The 20,828-nt window shown below is 30.4% G+C and overlaps 3 protein-coding genes across 3 annotated transcripts; 1 reads left to right on the top strand and 2 right to left on the bottom strand.

Annotated features, from left to right (window-relative positions):
* The first annotated feature begins 1,142 nt into the window (after window positions 1–1,142).
* On the top strand, window positions 1,143–3,960 carry LOC132925108 (uncharacterized). The gene is made up of 2 exons (XM_060989530.1): window positions 1,143–2,797; window positions 3,927–3,960. The coding sequence occupies exons 1-2, from the start codon at window positions 1,350–1,352 to the stop codon at window positions 3,958–3,960; spliced, it is 1,482 nt and encodes a 493-aa protein (XP_060845513.1). The 5' UTR covers window positions 1,143–1,349.
* Window positions 3,961–4,467: 507 nt separating this feature from the next.
* LOC132925107 (zinc finger MYM-type protein 1-like) lies at window positions 4,468–6,921 on the bottom strand. Its single transcript, XM_060989529.1, has one exon. The coding sequence runs from the start codon at window positions 6,919–6,921 to the stop codon at window positions 4,468–4,470; it is 2,454 nt and encodes an 817-aa protein (XP_060845512.1).
* A 3,454-nt stretch (window positions 6,922–10,375) lies between these two features.
* On the bottom strand, window positions 10,376–12,477 carry LOC132925106 (piggyBac transposable element-derived protein 3-like). Its single transcript, XM_060989528.1, has 3 exons — window positions 12,280–12,477; window positions 11,549–12,211; window positions 10,376–11,515 (listed from the first exon to the last, which is right to left on the bottom strand). The coding sequence occupies exons 1-3, from the start codon at window positions 12,475–12,477 to the stop codon at window positions 10,376–10,378; spliced, it is 2,001 nt and encodes a 666-aa protein (XP_060845511.1).
* Window positions 12,478–20,828: the final 8,351 nt, after the last annotated feature.

The raw sequence follows: 20,828 nt of genomic DNA, 5'->3' as shown, positions 1-20,828 counted from the left end.
ATTGGAACCTATCCTGGCACACTCTGGGTGAGCCTCATGGTAGTGACCACATACCTATTATAATTTCAGCTACTAACAGGAGTCTCTCAAATTTTACCCGATCTCACCATCAACCCAATAACATTCTCATTAGTCACACACCCTATAACTTCAACAAGGCTAATTGGACTTCTTTTAGACTCAATATCCAAGACGCGATATCCTCGGCTGCCGAGGACTCTGCCTTAATTAATTCTTACTCCAACTTTACAGAAATTATATTAAACGCCGCAAATTTGGCTATACCAGTTAAAAAAACCAATCCTAAATCGCATACATCCTCTCCCTTGTGGTGGAACCCGTCTTGTTCGGAGGCCGTCAAAACTAGATCCTTACACTTTAAAATTTTTCGTCGCTCTGGCAGTTTATCTGATCTTCTCAAATACCGCAACGTCTGTGCACACACCACTCGTCTTCTTAAAAATGAAAAAAGAAATAGCTGGAAAAAGTTTTGTTCCAATTTAAACCCTTCCTGTTCAATTCAATATCTTTGGGCCACAGCTAGAAGATTTAAAAATTGTGTTATTCCCACCATACGCCCTGATAACGATGATTGGTTTGACGCATTTTGCGCTAAAATTGCTCCGAGCTACGCCCCCTCCGAATTAGAAACTAGTCCTCCTTACTACCCCCATACGTCACATCCTCACGTTCTTTCTAACAAATTTACAATCTCCGAATTAAAGTTTGCTATATTTTCACGGAAATCCATTGCCCCGGGACTCGACAACATTTCGCCCGCACTGCTAAAACAACTTCCTGATATTGCGTTAGCCTCTCTTCTTGATATTTTCAATAATTTGCTAGTCACTCAGCTGTTCCCTACTTCATGGAGTTTCTACAGAGTCATTCCGATACCTAAATCAAATTCAAATACATCTTTCCGTCCTATTGCACTATCCTCCTCACTATGTAAAGTTTTTGAGCATATGCTCAAAACAAGACTTGACTGGTGGCTCGAATCAAATTCCATACTGCCTCCTAATCTTTTCGCGTTTAGGAAAGGCATGGGTACCATAGAATGCCTCTCAACTTTCATTGGTAACATCTATCATTCCTTCAATAATAAAGAATATTTTGTGGCCACTTTCATAGACATACGGGGTGCGTTTGACTCTGTTAATATACATATTCTTGTTGATTATATTATCTCTTTAAATGCCCCTCCGGAATTCGGCAATATATTACTCTCCCTTTTCAATAAAAGGAATCTCGTTTTCTCTTCTTCATTTGGTTCTTCTAGTTCTCGTTCTACATTCACAGGTCTCCCACAAGGAAGTTGCCTCAGTCCCCTTCTATTTAATATATACATGAGCCTCGTTGCAAAAAATCTCTCAAAGTCTGGCCATAACTGCCTTATCTACGCAGATGATATGGTCATCTTTTCTTCAAATAAATCTCTACCTCTCGCCATAGAACGATTAAATGCTGCTCTTCAAGATCTAAAAACCATTTTATCTAATGTATCTCTGGAAATCGCTCCTGAGAAATGTAAATCGGTTATTTTTACTCGGCGCAGATATTTTGATCCACATAACATATACCTAGACAATTACCTCATTCCTTTTGCTACAACCGTAACCTATTTAGGCATTACCCTTAAAACCAAACTGCGTTGGATACCTCACATATCTTCACTTTCTCTCTTCACATCCCGTTGGTCAAACTTCCTCAGGACTGTATCTAATACTTGGTGGGGATCCCATCCTTCTAGCTTGCTATCCATTTATCGCTCTATCATACGTTCTAAATTGGACTATGGTTGTTTTCTTTTCGGCTCGGCCGCCTACTCCAACTGGAAAAAAATTAATATGCTCCAATCGTCTTGTCTTAGAATTATAATGGGATATGTTAGGTCTACCCCTGGTCCGGCGATGGAAGTTGAAACCTTCTGTCCTCCTTTTAATATTAGATGCCGATGGCTCGCAGGAAAATGCATTTTAAAATCTTTAGCTCATTCCAACCACATTATATTCGATACCTTCTATTCTCTATATATCACTTGGCGTTATACACCCAAGTCAATGCCGGTCCTATCAATTGCTGCAAACTCTCTCTCCACTTTTTACCAATTTGTCTTAAATTCTTATAAACTTCCACTCTATGAGCAACCTTTTGACTCTCTCCTTTATACCCCTTTAGTCCAAATTGACAATTTTTCTAATTTTTCACTCGTTGAACTTAAATCTATGTCTTCTTCTTTTGTTAATAAACTTTTTTCTAATTTCCTCAATCTTAATTACCCCAACTTCACTATCATATACACCGATGGTTCAGTGTCTCCTTTATCAGCCGGCTATGCCTTCTATATTCCCGAACTTCATATTTCTTTCTCTAACAATCTCCCCCCTTCGTCCTCTTCCTTCACTGCTGAATGTTACGCTATTCTCGAAGCTCTTCTTTTTATTTCTGATTTAGCCCCTAATAGATACTTAATTGCTTCTGATTCCATGTCCTGCTTACAATCTTTTACATCTAATCCATTTAATTCTAAATTATCCCCTCTTGTTTTTCTAATTAAATCATATATATACACTCTCGAGCAGTCCAATCATCATATTCAATTTTTATGGATCCCTAGCCACATCGGCATACATGGGAACGAAACGGCTGACGGGCTCGCCAAAGCTGCATCCTATACTATCCTTCCTCCTCTTGCGCAATTGCCTTGGACCGATTTTTCCCCTTTATTGCGTCGTCATATTATCAGCCTCTGGTCCAATCACTGGAATAACCTGCCTGCTCACTTTGCTTCTAGGTATAAATCAATTGTCCCCAGTATCACTAATAAAAAAACTTGGTTCTACAACTTAGACCTACCACGGTCTATCACTGTCCGTTTTAACCGACTCCGCGTGGGCCACTCACTTCTTCCAGATCATGCATACAAACTTGGCCTAAATGACTCTCCCCTCTGTACACTACACATAACCGAAAGCATCTGTGACATCTCTCATTTACTATTTGACTGTCCGTCATTGTATTCTAAGCGTACATCCTTGATTAATTATATTAAGTTCTTAAACATTCCTCCCACTCTCCCTTCTATACTCAACACCCAAGTCGAAACAGTTATAAAAAAAATAATACATTTTTTATTGGAAGCTGGCTTTGTAATATAAGGTGGTATCTACGCATATCATTATTTAATTAGATACTATAATTTGTTACTTCTTTCTTTTTAACTACCATATATTGTTTTACTATATTTTTGTCATAGCTATTACTTGTTTTACTTAATAATTGTTGAGCTATTATAGTTACATACTAAAAGCTAATTAAAAAAAAAAAAAAAAAAAAAAAAACCACTACACCGTATACACGAATCAGCGTCGGCTGTCAACGATCGTTATCGAAAGATTTCCGATTGTAGACGCCGCGCGCCGTTTATGACAAGGGTATGCCAAGAGGGAACCGATACGCACGGATAATATAGGTAATATATAATATTATATTATCCGTGACCGATACGAACTTTCGAAAGACGTATTTTTCCGAATTAAATCTATATATAAATGGTCAAAAATAGTATTAATTAATGGGATATCCAAAAGAATATACAAAGCCTACTGGCTACTATAGTGGTTTTGTCGCTGCTGGAAACTGGCATATTGTGTGCTAGGTACTATATTTTACTTTAATTATACGTCGGTTGAAGAATATTAATTGCTGTTGTATTGGTCAGGTGCTGTCGCCTGGTGGTAAATATTTTTATTATGGGTATTTAAATGTATTATAATTATATGTTAAAATTGTTTCTTTACATTTTATATTATTATTTAAGACTCATGCAGGCCCTCGATGGGCAATACGATGACGACAGGCATCGTCCCAGCATCATAATGTTTATTTAAATTAGTTATTGAATTTTTATTTTTTTGTATTAGCTTATTACCGACTAACTTCACGTCGGTGTCTTGATAAAAAATAAAAACATTGGAATTTTGGTCAAACCTACTTATTGGAAAGGAGACCCACACAATTTTATTTTGTCCAGAGCACCGCAATAGTTAGAGCTGCCCCTATCGTATTCGACAAAATTTAAAAAAATAGGAGGCGTACGCCTCTTTAGTCGGAAACAGTCGTAGTGTTCGCTTTCTTTTAAAATTATTATTTATATTGTATGTACGAATCGCCACATGCAGTGATCAGGGCCGGATTTAGAACAAGTGCCGCCCTAGGCCCTTTTAAATATGCCGCCTCTACCCCAAGAAAAAAAAATTGTAATTATTACAAATAAATTTATTTCATTTTAAAGAAATTAGGTCAATAGTCATTATAAACAAAACAAATAATAATTATAAATCCTAATTAGGCATTATCAGTATACATTTTGAATCTTAATCTTAAAATAATCTTAATAATCTTTAATCTTATACCTAGTAATACTTAATAGTTAAACTTATACCTAATCATAACCTATGTTATCTATAACATTTTACGACGAACTTTTTTAGACGCGAAATCGTCGATTATATCATCATAATTTATACTTCGAAGCATCTCAGATTCTATGTGTAGTATTGATGTCGCGTTTAATCTATCTGACTCCAAAGTTGAACGAAGATGCGATTTTACTCTTTTCAATGCTGAAAACGACCGCTCTGCTGTACAATTTGTTGCAAACGTGCACAAATACATACGTAACGCTGTTGTGACGTTCGGATAAATATCTATTAAATCATTTGTATACAACATCTTACAAAGTTCTTGGGCGTTTCTTTTTTTATCAGATTTAAAAAAAAGATGATCACGCAAATGAAGACATTCATTTGTAAATGATTCTTCAATATCATTAGGATATTGTTCTATTAGTGCCCTAGTTTTTTCAGAAATTATTTCCTCGTCAAAACTACAAATATTTGTAAGAAAATCAAACTTGACACATAAATTTTTATATGAACTGCCTCGCCTTACGAGTTCAGCATTCAATTTATCCAATATAACGAAGAATACATTTATTCTGAAATCTTCCTTGCCTGTTTCTGTGATCACTTCATTCATTGTTTCGTCGAATTGACGTTTTCTCTTAACAGTTCTCCGCTTGTCTTTTTTGTACTGCATTTCACCGCATATTTGTATAGCTTTTCCTTCATATTCTTCAAAATTATTTCTAATTCTAGATATGTACTGCTCTAAGGATCCATATAATTCAACAATCATTCCTAACTCAATATTAACTGATTGAAGTTTTTTATTAACTATATGAAACCTTTCTAATACTTCATTCCAAAAAACAGTCATAAAGCACATTTCTATAGTATTAAAAGGTTTCAAAAGAACTGAAGCGTCAAATTTTGTTACAGGTTTTTCATTGGCATCGTCAATAATAGCCTGTAAAGCGTTTTTAATTTCACTCCAAGAAGTACATAAAGATTTACCCGCTTCGTATCTTGCTGACCATCGGGTTTGAGACAAACTTTTTACACACTTAGACTTTTTTAAATAAAATAGTAAAATTTCCCAACGATGGGTAGATGCTGTGAAAAAGTTATATAATTCTTGTAGATATCTAAAATATGTTGTCGATTTTTCACAGCAATCCACGGCAGATATCCCCACAAGATTTAGGGAATGTGCTGAGCAAGGGACATAAATGGCCAACGGAATAACTTCTTTAATTCTGGCTTGAAGGCCAGTGTATTTACCAGCCATGTTACTGGCATTATCGTATGACTGCCCGCGGCAATTTTTAATATCCAAATTATATTGATTAAGTGTATCAAAAACTGCATCAGCAAGTTGTTCAGATTTATGCCCAGTATTGGCAATAAACTTTAAAAATCGTTCTATAGGAGTACCATCTTTTGAAATGTATCTTATGATAAAAGACAACTGATCAACATGGGATACGTCGGGCGTCGAATCAACGCTTATCGAAAAATACTTTGAAACTTTGACTTCTTCAACTATTTGTTTTGTAATTTTTTCTGCCATAATTTGTATAAACTCTCCGTATGTCTGTGAAGATAGATACGATGTATTACCACTACCGATTTTACCGTAATGGCGAATATGCTCTGATAGAAAGGGATCAAATTCTGCTAAAAGCTCTAATGTCATAATGAAATTACCGCTATGATACGACCCAAATTTTTCTTCACTGCCTCTCAATGGTAACCCTCGAATTACTAAAGAACGTACAGTAGCAACTATTCTTTTTAAAATATTTCGCCAATAATTGGTTTCTTGTTCTAATTGCAAAACAATTTCTTGGTTTATTTTACCTGCAGTTTTCCCCCTTTCGATTAATGCAACTGTTGAAGTTTTATGAGGAATAGAATTTTCGTGATCGTTTAATTTTCGTACAGCATTTTTCCAATCATTAAAACCAATAGTTACTAATGTTGATAAATGTGCACTTCCAAAGAGTCGACATGGTGCACAAAACACTGTACCAGTAGATTTCGAAAACACTAACCATGGTCGTGACTGTACTTCACCATTTATACGTGTTCTAACAAATAATGATTTATTTAAAAATCTATTTTTGTCAGGATACTCACGTTTAGAACATGTAAAATCATCATTTAAATTTTGATTTATTCCGTGTTTTGCCACATAATCGCGAGTTACATCATTAATAATCCATTTAGCCGGATCATTATAATCAATATAAAATGTAGCCGGATCCATATTTAAAGTAGAAGTTGTTAAATTATTAATGACCAAATCCGATTCGCACTTACTCGTTTCAATCTCTTCTAAATCATGTTGATGTTGTTGACCATTATCAGGTGCATTCAAAGAAGACGGTGTAGCAGGTTTAAAGAAAGTACTTAGTTTAGGTATTTTATTTAGAACTTTACTCTCTTTATATTCTTTATCTTTGGCTCGCTTTTTATACTCTGAACCACTAAAACGTTTACGACCGTCACTCATAGTGAAAAAATGCTAAATACTGTAAATTATTAATTATTATTTATTAAATATATTATGTTGTAATATGCACTCCCGACAATGACGAACAATAAACTGAAATGAATTGTGGTCGTGTGCGATGTGGATACACAATATCTTTAGCCAATTTCTATATATATTATATTTTTATCGTAATTACTTTTAGGAACAACTTATATTATTATATACCTAGGTAGGTATCTTATCTTTATAGCTCACATTACGAGAAAATTGATTTCGGGTTAGTGACATTTTCAGTTTCATGCGCCCGTATATTTTACATACAGATATCTAAAAAAAAATCATATAAATATTTCATGCATTCATATGATTCTTTTTTTATTTCTTACAAAATTTGCCGCCCCAAAAAATTTGCCGCCCTAGGCCCGGGCCTCACGGGCCTAGGCGTAAATACGGCCCTGGCAGTGATGGTTTTTCATTTAATCATATTACACTAATAATTTTATTTTGCTTATTTTAATATATATTTGTAGTGAATATTTTTATTTTTATTATCTATATAATATATTGGTTTTATCTTATATTTTCACGTTCATAGCCGCACAATATCGATAAAATTACGATGAGTTGTTATCGCCAAGAAAGAAAAACCCATATCCCACTTAATATTATAGATAAATTATATTAATATAGATGAATTCATATCATATGAATATGAATCTAGTAGGTACTTACGATCGAGTATCGACGGAAACCAATCAGTCGGTATCGTGCGTTCGTTGTCTGTAAATGCACGTGTAAAATCGTGCCAGTTTTTGATGAACACAAAAACAATTTAAAACTCAGAACCAAATTTAAAAATCATAAGACAAAGTTTAATTTTTAATATCAACGTGGACAATTTCAATCAAGCTATGTGTCAGGTATTTATTTCTGCAAATATTCTTTTATTTAAATTACAAAATTCATATCTGTGATTTCCTGGAAAAATATACTAAACGACATTTCAGATAAATCGACCATACACAATAATTATATAAACAAGTGCTATTCTGAAACTATAAGACTAAAAGATTTTGATTTAATTTTTAGTGCATACATAAAAAAATGTATATTACATCATTTTTATGAGCATATTTTGAGGCTTTGGTGCATATAAATCCAATACCTATAGATAAGTAACGGATAGTAGTACCTTTAGCTATATCTTTGTATACATTATTAGTTAATTACAAAGTTAATTAAAACACTTTATTTACATAATTGGTCAGAAAATAATAATATAGATTATTCTACAATTATAGAATTAAAAACAATTTATGATTAAATAGATTGTATACAATAATAAAAAATTAGTTACCAAAAAAATTTCTATTGAATACACGAGGAAAGAAATTTAAAATTATTCCTCAAATAATATTTAAAAGTACAAAAGTATTTTGCGCAATATAACAGCATATTTTGTTATTATCTTGTTGTGCATATCGTTGAGGTCATTGTTGGATTGTCATTATGAATGCTGGGTATTTATTTATCATTTAAATGAACCTGTGGCTTTTTAATAAACACAAATGCATCCTATTAAATTATATTTAAAATATCTTAGTTATGGTCAAATTTTTAAGTAATTAACACAAATATTAAAACATCAATCATTTCAGGAGTTTTGATATTCTTAAAATAATATTTTAGCTGTATTAAATATTTATAAGAAAAATATAAATTTAGGAAACCAAAAGAAACCTTTGCAGAATTATCATCTGCAATTATATGTATTAGAAAAATTTTTAGAAATAAAGAAATTTATGTATTTCAATTAATTGTAAGTTTCTTAAAAAAAAGTAAAAGTATTATTTAGGTATTTGTATACACCTTCTGCTATTAAAAAAATTATTGGCTGAAGAACTTCTGTAAAAAACTTAGTAAATAAATATATTGTTATATCTTAATATTAGCACCAAACTACAAAACTCTAATTTTAAATTTAATTTTTATTTGATTGGTTTTTCTGTCACATTCTACATACATTTATATATTAAAAATATTACTGATTATTAAAGGGATTAATATATAAATATACATATTATTATTTAGTATACATAAACAAAATATAAATAAAATAAAATAAAAATCAAAATTTCAATAATGAAATAATTTATCTTTAAAAATTACATTTTTATTTATTTATTATAATTTATATGTTCAAGCAATTTTTTGATATAAATATTCTTGGTTGTAAAGATTAATTAAAAAACTAAGATTTAATTTAAAAAATATAATTCCATATAATATATAAAAAATCAAAATAATTGAAAACTATTATTCCATTTTAAATTACACAATAAAAATTATTATTTTAATAATATTTAATAAAGAAATTTGTTCTGGTGTTAGGTTACAACTGAAATTGTCCTCGTCCGATTCACCATTTAATATTTTATTTATTGATTGTTGAGTTTTAAATCCTTTATTTTTTTGTAAAACCAAGGATAATTTGTTCTTAACTTTATCTGTGACTCTTCCTTTACACTCAAGAAGTCGATCCCTAGCGTTTATTATAATCTGTAGACTTTCATAAAGTGTTACATTTTGTTTTGTAGTTTAATTATGACTTGGGATAAAAAGCAAAAATTACTTTTAATATATGCTAAATCATTTTTTAAATTTTGATTATCAAACAATTCTTTAGCTTTTTTCATCGAATCTGATTCGTCATCTAATTCTGAGATCACAGATTTAACCCTTAACTTGGCAAGCATAAAAATATTTGAATGAAAATTTTAAAGTAGATATTTTTAAACTAATTTAAGGTCGCTGAATTCAAAAATGTTATCAAAAAAAATATTGGACTTGAAAGTTCAAAGTTATGAATTGTATCTTAAAAGATACATTGCCATAACCCAATACTAATATTCATGTAGCTAAAAAGATACATTGCCAGAAATCACGTAAAAAAAAACAAGTATAAAATTATGTAATTTTAACATAAAAGTAACTTTTATTATTTAACATTTCAGGAACTTAAAACTTAAACTTTTAACATAACAATACAGACTTATGTTGTCACAGAACAGTATCACATTTATTTAATTATCACATTAGTTTTTTATTAATACTAACATAGAAATATTTAAAAAATCAAAACTAATATTATCAATATGAAGATAAAATATTACAAATATAAAATATAACACATTTTTACAGCAATTTCTTTTTGCTAAATTTAAAATAAAAATCTTATAAAATGTAAAAATAACAGCTGATATTATTCAGTTATAAATAATCAACAAAATTAAGTCTCAATCTTTAAATAATAAAAAAATAATAATCAACAAATTAAAAACAAAGTTATACATGTATATTGTATAGATAAAATAACATATTTTTATAGCAATTTCTTTTTGCCTAATTAACAATAAAAATAAAATAAATAATAAAAAGTAATGATAACTCAGTCTTATATATAATATAAAATTTATTTTTTGGTATGGAAATCATTGAAACAGTCTCTATTTTTCAGTGTGCATAAACGTGTATCACATTTTGTACAGATGTAGACTGTCTGACCTTTTTTACAGTGGCGGCATCGACCTTTTGATACACGAGTTGGAAAATGATCAAATCTATCAAATTTTATGTCACTAATAGGTCTAGGAATCACAGTTCGCCTGATCTTTTGTACATGTTCCATTTGATTATTTTTGTTAGGTTTTCTACCCACTTTAGGTTTTTCTTTTCCAGATAGTGCTATGGCTACATGTATACGAAATTCTTTTAAACGCATAATCTTTTTTTCTTTTAATTGGTTACAATCCCTTCGATATGTCAACCAAGCATTATTGATACATATGTCAAGTAATTGGGAAAATACAGCCATATACCACTTATGTGTTTTCAGCCCGGTTCTATACAACGCCACCAACATGTCTGATAAGTCAACACCACCCATGTGGGTGTTATATTCCTCAACAATTTTTGGCATTGGTACATCAACTCGACTTTTCTTTTCTTTAGAATATCTTTTTATGCTCTTAATAGGGTCAGCGGATACATAAGAACTTATTAAACATACTGGTTTGTTATCTAACCATTTTAAAGTTAGAACTTTTTTTTTTCTGTCACACATGTAGCTAAAACTACCTCTTCCTTTTTTTTTTAGTTGTTTTTCCTCTAATAATGGACAATGTCGAAGTCGATTTTGTTGAACAGTTCCTAGACTCAATGTTCCATATTTTTCCCTCAAATAATAAACCAATTCAGGAGAACTGAAAAAATTGTCAAAATAAACGATACTTAAGATTTTGTCTGGAATTGTTGACACTAATGCAAGGATAACTTTTGGTCCAAGTCCAAAAAACTTCTCTTCATAATCACTAAAATTGTAATTATTGAATGTATTTTCTCCACAGTAAGGAAAAAAATCATAAACCAGACCGTTGATACCTGAGCGAACAAAAAATTTAAATCCCCATTTTTTTGGTTTCGATTTTATATATTGCCGTCGAGAGCCAGCTTTTTTCCCTTTATAAGGTACCATCATTTCATCAATTGAGAAACGTTTGCCTTGTTCTTGATTCAAGCAATTTCGACGAATAATGTCGATAAGAGGTCTTACCTTATAAAATTTATCATTTTCATTATACTCGGCGTTATTATTAAAATGTATATTTTTTAGAATTTTTTGATATTTTTTAAGTGGCATTATGTTTGAAACTTTTTCATAACTCATTAGATGAGACCAGTAGTCAGTATAGGCTGGTAACTTAGCCACTCCCATCCATAATTCTATACTTAAAAAATCCTGAAGTTCATTTACAGTTAAATTAATTGACTTACCACTTTTTGCTACTGAATAGAGATTTGTTTGTTCTACAATCAGTTCAAATAAATCATCAGAAAAAAAACTTTTAAAATACTCAACAGGAGTCAGTACATGATCATGTTGTGTATGAAATTCATATTCAGGAACATTAACTTCAAAATTCATTTTTTTCCCGGCTACCCAATTAAATTGCATGTGGTCAATTTTTCTAATTTTTTTCCTTTGGTTAGGTAGTATATTAATATTCTCAATGTCAGGTGACATACATGGTAATGGAATTGGAGGCGTTTCTGCATTTCTCAACAAACGTTTAGACCTTCTTGCAGATTCGGATGATAAAACTGTTTTTTTTTTACTAACTGATGAAGATATATTATTCATAAGAGTAGGAGTATGTGGCTCTATATTTTGTGGTATTTCTATTTCTATTATATCAGCAACAGCATTATCACTTGTAATAGATTGTAAATCTTCAAAATCTTCTAAAAACTAAATATAAAACATAAATTTAGATATTGTAAGTATTTGGTATTATATTACAGTGTAAATAAAATAACCTCATCAATTGGATTTAACTCAATATCTCTGAGAAGTTCATCTACATCATTCTCTATTGCCTCAATAGGTAATGGTGATTCACATAATATTTCTCCAATTGAATGATATGATTCAACTGAATCATTATCAGAACTTTCACTACTATCCTTACCAGGGGGAAGCATAGTTAAAATTTTTTCTGCTCTACGGCGTTGCATTTCTATAAAGATTTCTAAAAAAAATATTTCTTTTTGTAGCAATAATTGATATAAATAATAAATAATATAATACTTATTGTATAAATTTAGTGACATTTTCTAAATTACATTATAAAGAAATCAAGCAATGTCACTTTTAAGATACAACAGAGTAAAATAGTCATTCACAGCAATGTATCTTTTTAGGTACATATAAAATAATTATATTAAACAATGATTCTAGCAATGTATCTTTTTGGATACATACTTTTAGGATTGATATAAAATCAACATTAAGGCATATATTATTAAATATTTTGCATAAAAATGAATGTTATACTCACCTGAACTAAGTTAATGCAAATTTGACACTTGTAACACATTTAAATGTGATGAACTCGGCAGTTGAAGTCAACGAGTTTGATTAAAATTTATTTTCTTAAAATGATAACAGAAAACAGCGATTATCACTCCTAATCGTCGTAGAAACGTTATCATACTGTACTCACGTGAAACATATGACATTTATCAGTGTGTACAAATAATACAAATAAAAATATGTTAAATCAAATTCCGTATAAAAATTGACAAACTTTGTGTATCCAAAAAGATACAACACCAAGTTAAGGGTTAATTGAATTGAAATTATCTACATAATACGTTACTACAGTCAACCACGTTGCCCATCGTGTCAACACTGGTTTTGGAGGTAAAGGTAAATTTTGAAGCATTTCACGTAATTTAGGTAAGTGTTCGGCTTGGAGCTTTTAAAAATATTTTTTTTACATGGGCTATCATTTTATCAACTGTAGTGTATTTGACTCTATATTAATTACGAAATATACTATAACACATCGCATTCTTATAATTGAATTATGCAATAATATTCATTTTATTCAATAAATGCATTAATATGCATTTTATCCAAAATATGCAAAATAAAAACACCACCATATATCTCATCATGAGGTGATTCGTGGACATTACTGACAAAATCAATAATCAGAAGTCGCAAAAAAACATGCTGTTGCATACAAATCCTAGCCCTGATAATTATAATAAATAGCCACCGGTCGAAGAATTGAATATACAATTCTATAAAATGAATGAGGTTTGAATACTACATTGGACTTTGGTCTGGATATTGCGTTTACAATACTGAGATTAATTATTTTTAGCTGTTTGATGTTGTGAAAACTTCCTCGGTTTTATATTTAATTGTTGATGTAAAAACACTCGTTCAATGGTTGTCCTCTTATCTTTATACACGTGATAAACAATAATACATGACTTCATTTTTTAATTAATAGCTTTTTAAACTTAATTTTACAAAAGTAATAAAAAATAATTAAAGAATGACATACTTTTGTATGCCAAAAAGAAAACAATCGCCACGCTTCTACAGTGAAAATTCACTTGTAGAATTAAATTATATTTACAAAAACAATGTACATGTCACATGTTGTTATATGGATTGTAATTAAATGGGTAGATGCATAAAGGACAACATGTCAGAGAACATAGAATACAAGTAGCTATAAGCAAATTCATTGTTTGTTTAAAAGAAATTTTACAGAGTAAAACATCCTCGGTTTTTTTGTTTTAATTGTTGATGTTGAATATAAACACTCATTCAATGGTTGTCCTCTTATCTTTATACACGATGTAAGTCTGAAAAAAGACTTGTCTTCTCTAAAAATTAATACATTAAGTGTTAAGGAACAATAACATTTTCAGCTGAATGTGGGTAAATCGTAGTGACAGTGTGATACACATATATAATTTTATATTTACATTTTGATTTCCATAAAAAAATGTATCTAAAATATGCAAAAAAATGCAAAAAATGCATCCTATTAAATCATATATTTAATACGCTGTACTTGATGATATTTTAAAATGTTAAATTGTTTAAAAATAAAATTATATACTATAACGTAAATGATGTGAGTATCATACCTATTAGTTCAACGTTGCATATAGAACAAGAATTATAAAATATGAGCGTGCATTCAACACATGAGTACAAGTATCTACACGCATGGTGTATCCTATGATACATATTATGCTGTATTGTATTTTTTTGACAAATTTTACATAGTGTTGGTTTTATTAATTTTTTTAGTTTATTTAGTATAATTCCCAATAGTTTTCAGGTAGTATATTTTATTTTATTTCGTTTTATCTGTTATAACTATGAACACTTTAAAAAAATACGTATTATAATTAAAATGCTGGATACACAAAAGACAACGTCCAAGTGCCAGAGAACATGGAGTACAAGAAGCTAGCAAAACATCAACAGTTTTATTTTTTATTGTTGTTCTAGATTCTAGATCTAGAAGATAAACGCTCAGTGAATACTTCTCCTCTTATATTCATATTGGAACGATATAAGTCCGAAACAGATGTGTATTCTCTAAAAATTAAAATATACAGTATTAAAGAACAATAACATTTTCAGCTGAATGTGGGTAAATCATAGTGCCAGTGTGATATACAATTTTATATTTACATTTTAATTTCCATAGTAAAAATGTATCTAAAATAAATTTCAAGTTTGTGAACGAGTATTACAGAATAATATAATTAATATTAATAAATACATTTTGATCCAATTTGAACAATGGAAAGTTATATTTTAATTGAGATTTTTATTTTTATTTTTTTTTTTATTTTTACAAGTAATATACAATGTGTATCATTAATACAATAAGAATATATGCTAAGAGTATAATATGACAGGAAAATAATTTGATGAAAGGAGCCACCCATTGATGACACTTTCTGTGAATTCTTAATTATTTACTTTTTTTTTTTTTTTTTTAATTACTATAACAAATCACGACACCACTTGCGCTTTAGGCGTCTTGGGGGATTACCTGGAATAGTAGCGGAAGCCAATTTTTTGATAAGAGGATTCGAATGAGTGCTTAGGTGGTTGTAGAATCTTTTATAGAAACATTTGGATTCCTCTGCTATTGTTTTTAGTTTTAGGTCTGAATGAAGGGAAAAATTTGAGACGTAGGGAGGTGCATTTGTTAGTTTCCTTAGGGCAATGTTTTGGAATGCTTGAATTTTGTTAACGTTTGTTTTTTTTGCACTACCCCATAACTGCAGACCGTACGTCCACATTGGTTTGAGTAGACTTTTATATATAAGAAGTTTGGTGGACGTGGAGGTATATTTATTATTGCATAATACCGTTTTTAACATGCGTAGGCGATTATTTAGAGCTAGTCTTTTGGTTCTTATATGGTGGGCCCAAGTAAGTCTTTGATCAAGTGTTAGACCAAGGTATTTAACAGTAGGAGAGTGTGTAGCGTGTCAGGTGTGAGATTGCTGCTGAGTATCTCGCCGACTGGTGCTGTTGCACATTGTTCACGGAAAGACCGGTCAAAGACTGTGGCGAAATCGGGATATTCCTGTAGGAAATCCGAAATCTGTCTATAAATGGGTTCCATGTTGTACCTCTGTACTAATAATGTCGGGTTAAGGTTCTATGTGCGTACTGTACTCTGTATGAGATTGTACTAGAAGCTTATTTCCCGATTGAGATTTTTTGATTTTTTTTTTTATCGTACTTTTTTTTTTATTAAATCCGGTAATGTAAATTTAAATTCAAATGGAGTGTGTTGTGAAAACAGAATAAAATATATTTTTATTTCACTCAACGACTTTGAAATATATTATTTTTTATTTTGTCTGTACTTTGTGAATGTCAATTTTCAAGTTTAACTCTTGTGCCACAATAAACAGCCAACGGTCCAAGAATTGATTATACATTTCTATAAAATGGTTGAGGTTTGAATACTACATGGGAATTTGGTCTGGATATTGCGTTCACAATAAAGAGATTAATTATTTTTATTTGTTCAATATTTGTGGTTCAGACATTTTGGAATGATTAATTTATTATTTTATAAATTATTAATAGTAAATGACTTAATTTTTTAATTTATAGCTTTTTAAACTTAATTTGACAAAAGTAATAAAAAAACCTGTACCTGTGCAGAAGTATGTTGATTTTCGATTTGTTTCATGTAAAACAAATATTTAATGGAGAAAATAGTTTATATATTACCTTATCAGGGGTGATCAAACTTAGGTTTGTCTAGGGGTGTTTAAACGGTTTAAGCGCCCTAGGAAAAAAGAAATCAAAATTTAAGTTTATAAAAATGTATAACTAGTATAAACTCAGTAATTGTAAATAGTAATACATTCATTTAATTACCAGATTATTATTGTATGTAAAAAAAAGTCCAGACTTTTCAGAAAAATTATTTCAAATGGAAAATCACTTAGAATTGTTAAGGTTTTTAAATTATTACAAATTGTGGTTTTAGATGTCCAATTCCATGAGAAATCTTGTTCATATCATTAAGTAGGTAGATTACTACCCGATAAACTTAAATGTTCAATTGATAATTGCCCGATTCCTTCCGGAATTATTGTTAAAACACAGTCTTCTAACAGAAGTTTACTCAAAAATTAGGTACTTGTTCAATATACGGTTGTCGAAAATATCAACAACTAAAAGCATGTTAACATTTTGATAAAACACTTCAAACATTGTTCAATTGCTGCCGTAGAGTTATTTATTTGTAATCTGGAGAAAAAAACAATTTTGAACGAACAGAAGAAGAAACTTTTATTTAAAAAAAAATAGAACATATATTATTGTAAAACTGTATGGTAAAAAAACGTTTAAGTAGTTCTTTATGTTTTTTTTTTATTTTAGATTAGTGAATTATATATATAGCCCAGACCACCGTTTTATCCTTTTAATCAATCCTTTTCATTTTCATTTCCTCACAAACGCCATCTAACGCAGTTTTAAATTCACCATCTGTCCAATTATTCTTCATCGATGGTTCATATTGTACGCGCATGTTTTCATTTTCCTCGCAATCGTCATGTCGCGCTCCATGCTATGTTTCTCGATCTGGTGAATATGTTTGGTCGCCATGATTTCGATTTCCAAGTGCTCCAGATCCTCGTTATCCTTTTGTCAGAATCTCTGGTTGAGGAATAGTCTTCAATGCCCGTCGCTCAAGCGACCGCGTCGTGAGACACTTGCGTACTTTGAGACGCAGCCCAGGTTCTCGAGGTTCGTGTAAATTGCATTTGTCATCATGCTGTGTTTGGCCTGCAATTAATCCATTTTTTCAATTGATAATTGGCCAATTCCTTCAGGAATTATTGCCAAATCACATTCATTGTCCGCGAGAAAGATAAATAAAGCAAAAATTGCTCAAGGTCTATTACTATGGTATTGTAGAAATATAATATCTTAAGTACTTACTTATTACTTACTCATTTTATGGTGATATACATGATGTTGATCATAATTTTTTCACGCAGCTCTCGAACTACTTTTTCGCGTTCAGCACTAAGAAGACCTCTTTCCCCTATTGGTTGTCTGATTGAAATCGCGTGATCTTTAATCGTATTTTCATATTTTCCATGCAAACCACGTACCTACTTAATTTTGATGTTATTTACGCATTTTGTCTTTAACTTTGCACATCCTTTGCATCGCGGTTTCATGTCGTTTGCTCTGATCATAATTGATATTTTTCAAATCATTAATTAAGATGTCGTGAATCATACGATGTCCATAAAAAAAGTGTATCTAAAATATGCAAAAAATACATCTAGATAGATAAATTTTTAGCTGTTGGTTGTTCAAACATTTTTGAATGGTTACATTATTATTTTACAAACTATCAATAATACATGACATCCAAAAGAACTAATTTTGTATTGCTAGCTTTAAGATTAGCGTGATTGACCTATTAAAATATTTTTTGTTTGTTAATACGTCTATAACCTGGCATTTTGAAAACCATAGTATCTATAAGATTTAAAACGAAAATGTTACATTAATTATCCATTTATTAACACCTGCAATATACATAATATTATTATAATTTTTTCTTTTTCTTTTCGTATTCTTCTTCGGAATCGACTATTATGATCATGCTGTCATACATAATTCTTGCCACTTCCTTCTATCAATCGCCAAACCATGCTAATTGAAAGTCGGCTTAATTATTTTTACATCCTTTTTTCTTTAGCCGCATCGCATTGAATCAATCGAACTATCATTCCCTCTTTTTTCTACGCATGCCCTGTCCATTGGAGTCTCTTTTTTTTTTGCTTCCCTAATGATATCAGACATTTGATAAAATGGTTCAAGTTCTTAATTTTTGCAAATTCTTCTTTCAAAAATGTTGAAATATGCAATAAATATTAGTATGCATACATTGTAAGCACACGGATGCACTTATCAATATATTATATATCATAGTTTAACTTTCCATTGTAATGTGAAGCAATACTTATTTATACCACACTCATACCTAGGTATAGTTATGTGACGTCAATGACGCGTATATATAAGGCTCATTTTGTGTACAAGACTCACTCTCGGACACTCTTGGACACGGTACGTTGTGCGACGTGTGTCTATATCTAGTTGTATGTTACATTTATATTATTCTGTTATTATAATCATAAAGTCGTGTTATTTGTGTTAAATACCTCAATATTCAAGTTCACTCAGGCCTCAATTTCAACAAAAAATAAAAATATTATTTTGCTTAGTTTTTCGTTATGTCCACTTTTTATTACCACCACTGGAGGGATGAGAGTGCGACATAGCAATATTTATTAATGGACTGAAGTCTTGCTTTAAATTCGATGAGTTAATTGTTTTTTGTGTCAAGTTGGATCTCAGATATTTAATCTCTTATACTCTCTTAAATTTTTACGGTCCAACTTCTAGATACAGGTGTATCAGCATTTATTTCTAAATCAAATCTTTTGGCAGTATTTAATATTTTTTTAGCTTACTCAATAAGATTTTTGTTACACTTCGCTAGTAGTACTTAGTCGTCTGCATATGCCAGAATTCCCATTTTGCAACTACCCTATTGTATTCCGTTATCTTTACAATGATTCCCCCGGATCACCTTTTTATAAATCTATATTAAATAATATGGGTAATAATGCATCCCTTTACCTTAAACCACTCGTTACTGGTACACCCCTTGTGATAAAATATTGCCAATTTTGATTTTTATTTCCGCTGTACGCTCTTTTTATCAAGTTGATTAATTTCTGGGGTAGTTTGAATTATTTCAATATATTTTAGAGGGATTCTCCATGTATACAATAATATACCTTCTTGAAATCGTTTAATAACTCAAGCAGTTCCTCGTCAAACTCGCATATTTTCTGGAAAATTTGAATCAAAATAAAATATCTGGTCTGTAGTGGGTCTGAAACCTGTTTGATAATCACCTAATATATAAAATATATTCTCAATAAAAAACAATGTCGAATTAGTCATTGTAAAGCAGTGTTTCCCAACCCAAAGGGCGCAATCAACCATCATGAATAGTGACTGGTTTATGGTTATCGGATATCAATAAAGAAACAAGTGTTTAGACCTAAGTCTCTAAATACTCATAGCATAATCATTTTATGTATTTAAAAAAGGTGATATTTTTATTCAAGTTACAGAGGGTATAATATTTTTTTAAATCTACAAACAGGGCTTAGAATAGAAGAGGATGGGTTTTTTTTACTAAACACAATTTTTTATGAAAATAATATATTACCAAGTGCATTATAGGATATTTTGCAATATTTCTAATAAACATAAGTTGTAACAAATATATTATTTAATTCTTCAAAACAATTAACCTCCTATGTGAGCTGAATATAAAATATGTCAGATAATTTTATAACTTCACGTGTGCATTCCGAAGAAATGTAACACTAGCTGTTAGGTTGTACCCATTTCACTAATTGAAGGTAAATTAAATCGTGTCAAGGGAAGATAATACAATTCTTGATAATATTTATTTTTATTTTATTTTTAATATTTTTAATTTTTAATACTATTTACAAAATACAGTGCTGAGCCATTTTCCGGATTCCCGAAAAAAACAGAGTATAGCAAATTCTGAAAACTGCCTAGCAAATTATAGCAAATTACTAGCAATTTTTTGACACCACTTTCGAACTGATCGGACAATGTGCCGGTGCTGTGTCAAGTTGGCACCGGGCATACTTGAAATTTGATTTTCACTTAAACGAACTACTAGCAAATTCTGAAAATTACCTAGCAAAATCTACCAAATTACTAGCAATTTTTTGATATTAGAATTATGGTCGTAGCATATTGTAACGAAAGTAAGAATAAGTATGCTAAGCATTTTAAGGTTAGAATATTGAGTAATATTATCTTGTTGTTATTAATTTTCATTATAATGAGGTAATTGGAAAAATCAAATACAAAACAATTTATTTTTCTAAGTCATTTTTTTATTTCTCTGAGTATATAACATTATTTTATTTAC

Source organism: Rhopalosiphum padi, chromosome 3 (assembly GCF_020882245.1).
Source record: "Rhopalosiphum padi isolate XX-2018 chromosome 3, ASM2088224v1, whole genome shotgun sequence".
NCBI lineage: Eukaryota > Metazoa > Arthropoda > Insecta > Hemiptera > Aphididae > Rhopalosiphum > Rhopalosiphum padi.
This window is presented reverse-complemented; position numbering and strand designations above follow the sequence as displayed.